General features: G+C 55.1%; 3 protein-coding genes across 3 annotated transcripts; all 3 read left to right on the top strand.

The window, feature by feature from the left end:
* Positions 1-406: 406 nt before the first annotated feature.
* On the top strand, positions 407-1,239 carry B0H18DRAFT_1078897 (uncharacterized protein). The gene is made up of 3 exons (XM_048031259.1): positions 407-709; positions 774-1,045; positions 1,143-1,239. The coding sequence occupies exons 1-2, from the start codon at positions 608-610 to the stop codon at positions 846-848; spliced, it is 177 nt and encodes a 58-aa protein (XP_047884289.1). The 5' UTR covers positions 407-607; the 3' UTR covers positions 849-1,045; positions 1,143-1,239.
* B0H18DRAFT_1193999 (uncharacterized protein) lies at positions 1,190-1,918 on the top strand (the record flags this gene model as incomplete). The annotated part of the gene is made up of 1 exon (XM_048036062.1): positions 1,190-1,918. One exon carries the CDS (start codon positions 1,190-1,192, stop codon positions 1,799-1,801), a length of 612 nt encoding a protein of 203 aa, XP_047884288.1. The 3' UTR covers positions 1,802-1,918.
* A 121-nt stretch (positions 1,919-2,039) lies between these two features.
* B0H18DRAFT_1078895 (ABC transporter type 1, transmembrane domain-containing protein) lies at positions 2,040-5,600 on the top strand (the record flags this gene model as incomplete). Its single annotated transcript, XM_048031258.1, has 14 exons — positions 2,040-2,271; positions 2,339-3,083; positions 3,135-3,386; positions 3,450-3,637; positions 3,689-3,783; positions 3,844-4,048; positions 4,104-4,196; positions 4,247-4,342; positions 4,406-4,493; positions 4,542-4,635; positions 4,697-4,957; positions 5,011-5,286; positions 5,340-5,414; positions 5,467-5,600. The coding sequence occupies exons 2-14, from the start codon at positions 2,427-2,429 to the stop codon at positions 5,598-5,600; spliced, it is 2,514 nt and encodes an 837-aa protein (XP_047884287.1). The 5' UTR covers positions 2,040-2,271; positions 2,339-2,426.
* Positions 5,601-5,818: the final 218 nt, after the last annotated feature.

Below are 5,818 nucleotides of genomic sequence, written 5' to 3'. Positions count from 1 at the left end.
TCACGGCTAGTGACAAGACTCTTCCTCCTGACGTCAAGTACATACCCGGTACACTCTAAACAGAAACTCTCCAACGTTCGTTGTTACACTCACTGCGGTTTGTACGATCTACCCGAGTAATGGTCGACACATCTGTGCCGCATGCAATATAATGGCGTCAGGCCGACGATCGACAACGTCCAGAGATCAGCCAATCCATTGTATGTCTGCCTTTCCTACTTACTCGCCGGTACAATCTATCTTGACGTCACAAAGAGACCCTGGTATCGTCATCGTTGTAGGGTGCACTGCGTATTGTCACCATGTTCTATCTTCGATGTGCATCAGACCGTACGGCAGAAAGCAAAGCGCTTGATAAAGCTGAAGATTTTCCCCCGGGAGGGCTCGTCGTCGACGAGTCCTGTGCAGACCTTCTCGTGGTCCGGGGGGTAAGTAGTCCCCATGGGGACGAAACCAACATGCACTGAAAGGACCCGGACGCAACACCAGCTCCGAAGTCCCGGACCCACCAAAGTCCATCCGTAGACATATTCTACAATCCACCCCAAACAGGGGTCGGAAACTAGGGAACACCACCCTATTGAGGTCACCATGCCTCAGGCCTACAATGCCTCCAAAACCGAAACCACGCGCTCCCCGTTTCTCTCAGCACAACCGCCACACAACGAGCAGCCACCTTAACACGACGAGTAAAGAGCGCCTAAAACGGGTGAGCGCCCACGGGAAAAGCCGCCGGACCACCGGAGTCGCGAGCGCTCCCCTCATTTTTAAAGTTTCCAGCCACCGACCCAAACGATATAGTCACATGCCACAGCACCCGCAGATGTCCGAACCCAAAATTCCCGTGACACCGAGACACCACATGTTTGGCAGAATAGACGCCAGACACTATAAAAGGAAACGAAACGCCATAATTGGAACCTGGACCAGGGCCCCATCCTCCCCTCAGAAGCTCCCAACCCTCTGAGCGAACAAAATAGTTACTATCTATGCTGTCATAAACATGCCTTCCCTACAAGAGAGGCGCTTGATGAGACGTAACTCTGTGAAATAAACGTAAGCTTTCGGTTCCGTACCAGAGAGAAGCATAAATCTAAACGCTGGTCCATGAAGCCATGCGTTAAAACAAGAAAGACCTACAGGGATGGACAGACACGCCCCATCCCCAACATAATCCCCATAACCCAATATGCCCTGCAATAACGCTCAGCCAAAGAAGAAAAGGGGACGAAACTCGAGCACGAACCGCCCACGCCAGGCGGCAAACACTGGCCACCCACCAGCCCTACGCTCTGCCCCCCTCCCCATCCTCCGAGTCCGCTTCACCCACCCAGAACCAACCACCCACGTTAAAGTCCTGCTGAGACCGGTGTGGGGAAGAGGAGAGGGCCTCACATGGACAGCGGATCAGCGTCCCGACCAGCGACTCAAAGTCGGTGCGCTCATATCCATCTACAATGCCTCGGGACACTCCGGCACGGGGCGCCTCGCGTCCACGCTGGACCTCCGACGCCACTGGGTGTCCTTCACCATAGTAGGCGCCCCCGAGCCGTGCAACCTCTGTGTCCCAATTCCATGGGCGGAGCTAGGAGCCCTCGAGAAGCATCTCCACACGCAACGGTACGCAGCCCTCGCCCCGTACCCCCAACCACACCACTCCTTCCACGATATCCCAGCCTTCGTGAACACCGAGAACAACCCGTATATATACGACATATGGGGCGCGGACAAAGGCCCCTTGGAGAGGAGGATCGAAGAGATCACGAGCTACTATCGGAGTACGAGAATAGTACCGTTCTAACGTCTCGGAAAGGAGAGATGTCAAACGAGGGGTGGAATTTTCCTTGGTGTAACTACGTGATGCGATGACGTCGGCCCACTGGCCGTCGCTCTAAACGAAGTCAACTAAGACAACTCCCTTAGAAAGCGACCGGCCAATGGCCAGGAGCCCCCCACGTGCCACAAAGATAACAAATAAGAACAAACACAGACGGCAACGAAAGGCGACGGAAACCAAATACCCACCGTTAGTTGAAGAAGCTACATACCATAGCCGAACTGTCCACCGCAACCGAACTGTCCACCGCCATCGAACTGGAAGAAGGTATCAGATGTCATTGCTGGGAAGACGTCGTGCCACCGCCACAACCCGGAAGCAAGCCCTGGATAGAACATGCCCGTCCTCCTGAAGGAGGCGCGGCAAGCTGGGAACATAGCCAAGTACGGCTGAGGGACTGAGTGGAACGAGGCGACATGAGCCACACGGAGCGGGTGAGTAACCAAAGAAAGCCTCCCACACATCATGAGAGGACGCGATCTGACGCTCTGCGAAACGCAGACGTCGGCGGTACTGGCGCACACGCCAAATCTGCGCAACCGGTAGACGAAGGAGGTTGCCCTCCCTGACCTCAAAGCTCCCGAAACACATGTGCTCGAAAGCAGTCCACGCTCACAACGGAACCGAAGACCGTAGTCTTCAGCAGAACATGTGTGATCCGGCAGAGCTGAGAAAAGCAGCGATTTCTCCGGCGGAGTCTCCGGAGAAGTCTGCGCGCCCAAGTCTCTCAAAATCTTTCCATGTTTGCTACTTGAAGCCCGACGCCTTCGTTGGTGTAGGACCATTCGGACGCTACTCAGACTCTGCCGCGATGAGCTCGTTTCAGGCCGTACTGCAAAACGACTCTGCCTCACGGTCGCCGTTCGGATGGGTGGCACACCCGACGATCTTGAACGCGGCTCAGCCATGGTTGTCTCCTTCGCAGCAGGAGCTCTTCGTGAACGCGCTCCTACCAGGCTGTGCAGGCTTGCTGCTGCTGCTCTATGATCTGCTGTCGTCAATCAGGTTCCACAAGAGTATCCGGACAGTCTTCCGGAGGCTCGCGTCGCCGTTCAGGGACTTCCTGACCCTCGAGGACCTGGAGGAGGAACCACACCGTGTTGATGCTCCGGAGGCATGGAAGGCCAGAGTCCTCGTGCTGGGATCCGCGCTCGAGAGTGCGGTGTGGATTTGCGTGCTCGTTTATGGCGCGGTGGTGGAGGACAAGGGCTTGTCTGTGCAGGCAGCTGTGGCGGCGACGACCTGGGTATGCCCCGTCTGCGATATCTAATTCGCATATATTCACGTTCTCGAGCAGCTATATATCGTGCTGAGAGTGCTGTTCAAGCCGCCCGTCACTCCGCCGTACCTCCTGATCGTGCTCTACCTTGTTCATGCGACCATCGCTCTGGTCGACCTGCTTCAGAGGTTCATCGCCGACGAGCGCAACGCAGCCCTCACCACGCTTGTATTGTTGCAATTGGCATGGCCGACCGCGTTGGCCTGGGTGGCAGGGTCGCTACCCCTCCGATCAGTCCTCCCAGCACAGAATGTCGCGAAACATGCGGATGTAAGCATATAGGCTTGTCTGTCTGCGCCTGGATGTACGATGTGAACGTGCGCATTCTCCTAGGTCCCGACAAGCGCAGCGACCATGCCAGAGGATAGCGTGACTCTGTGGTCGTGGTCAACCTTTTCGTTCGTCGAGCCGTTATTCAAGGTCGCCACAGCCCGGACCCTCGATGAGGCGGATGTCTGGAGCTTGTCGCCCTATTTCAAGCACAATAACTTGTTCAAGAAATACCTGAGGTATCAGGAAGAGTAAGGAGCGGTCTGTCGTTTGACAACCAATGTTGCTGATCGCCGCTGAAGGCATCCAACCCATTCCCTGCTGTGGTTCCTGCTTGCCTCCAACTCACTAGACCTGTCGCTGGACCTTCTACTAGAACTATGGAGCGCTGTCTTTGGTATGTCCCAAACGAGATGCAGGCTCTCACTCGAAAACCAATGATGACAATTGCAACCAGGCTTCGTCCCTCCCTACGCATTACAGGAGATCCTCTCAGCTCTCGCGAACCCGTCCCCCGCGTCGACGCAGCGAGCGTACTTCTGGGCCATCATGACCTTCCTAGCGAACCTCTCTTTCGCTCAGGTCGACTTGTACCAGAATTGGTACACGCGTCGCTGCTATGAACGGACGCGAGGGCAGTTGTTCTGCGCTCTCCACTACAAGTGCGTCTCCGTCGCGGAGGCATCCATCCCCCGTTGCTGACGGTCGGGTTGACAGAGCTTTGAGAAGACGGGATGTAGGCGGAAAGACTAGCCATAACGACAAGGAAGATGACAATGCCGATCTCGGGAGGATCGTCAACTTGATGCAGTACGGTCGTCTCGCCGAGGTCTGACGGTTTCCTCGCTGATGTCGAACAGAGGTGATGCGTATGCGGTGGCGAATCGTTTCTGGCAGTTCTCGGGATTCTTCTTGGCCCCTATACGGTTGACTATTGCCCTCATCTTTCTTTACCGGCGCGTCAATTCTTAAGCGTAAACCGTACTCGATGCTGACGACATACTTACCGCCTTGTTCAGGATCTTGGGATGGAGCTCGCTAGCTGCGGTCGTCGTGGTCGTAGTCGCTTACGTCCTGAACTATCCTCTTGCCAAATACAACGTCTACGTAAGTGTCATTCGAGCAGAGTAGACGTGATTTTCAACGTCTGTATAGGTCACGCGTCAATCCTGGACAGCCCGCGACAGCCGCATGAACCTCGTAAACGAACTCTTCCAGAACATCCGATTTCTGAAATACTATGGCTGGGGTGTGGCAGTATTTCCCCTTGCAAGTGTGAAGATTGTTCTGCTTACGAAACAAACTCACAGAACATCGCTGGTCTGCTCGTGTCCGCGAAGCGCGAGAGACCGAGCTCAAATGGCGCGTCAAAGACAACATCGTCTCAGTCTTCATCACCTTCATCTGGACCTGGATCCCATCTGCGACGGCCGTCGCCTCATTCCTGTGCTACACGCTCATAGCCGGCGAGAGGCTCACCGTCGCGAAGGCGTTCACCTCCATCGCGCTGTTCTCGTACATACAAGAGCCGATGACGCTGCTGCCGGAACAGTTTTTCGCCTTGCTGCATGGTGAGTCGTCCACTTTAAGCAGTTCCACCCCAGCATTGAACTTTCCCCTGTAGCGTACGTTAGCATGCAGCGCATTGAGAAGTTCCTCGCGGAGGCAGAGGTTCCCGAGTGGGCGTCAACCCTGAAGATGGCTGCGAATCCCGCGGCGTCTCTTCCGGATGAGGTTGGTTTCGAGGATGCGGTGTTTGAGTGGGACGTTGCTCCGCGGGACGTTCAGTCAAGATTCCGACTGGGACCACTGAACGTCGAGTTTCCTAAAGATAGGTTGACGTTGGTCAGTGGCGCGACAGGATCAGGAAAGAGCGCGCTGCTTGCGGCCTTGCTAGGAGGTACGCTTCAAGTGTCTTGTGCTGGGTGACATGTGCTCAATGTGGTTCTTCAGAGATGCACTGCATTTCCGGAAAGGTGATCCTTAACAAGGCTGGACATCAGGTGGCCTACTGCGCTCAAAACCCCTGTGAGCTTGTTAAGTCGAAGTCCGAAGTTTAAGTGCATCTAATTATAAGCAGGGCTCGAGCATGCTACTATCCGAGACAACATCATCTTCGGTGCCGCATATGGGTACGACGAAAAACGCTACCGGACTGTCATCGAAGCATGTGCGTTGAACCGGGATCTGGAAATTTTCGAAGCTGCGACATGACAGGTGGTCTCTGCTACATGCACGTCGGCCAAGTGCTGATCTCCTCCCAGAGATTGGAGAGAAAGGCATCACTCTTTCGGGTGGCCAACGCGCCAGGATAGCTCTTGCTCGCGCTTTGTACTCGCAAGCCACTGTAAGTGTTATACAATGTGTTCGTGTTCGGAAGCGCTCACAGCTCCACAGTGCCTCCTGCTCGATGATCCGTGGGTGAATCTCCG

Source organism: Fomitopsis serialis (genome assembly GCF_022376445.1).
Source record: "Fomitopsis serialis strain Sig1Antser10 chromosome Unknown B0H18scaffold_720, whole genome shotgun sequence".
Lineage (NCBI taxonomy): Eukaryota > Fungi > Basidiomycota > Agaricomycetes > Polyporales > Fomitopsidaceae > Fomitopsis > Fomitopsis serialis.
Note: the sequence above shows the minus strand (reverse complement) of the source record. Positions and strands in the feature narration are given on the sequence as shown.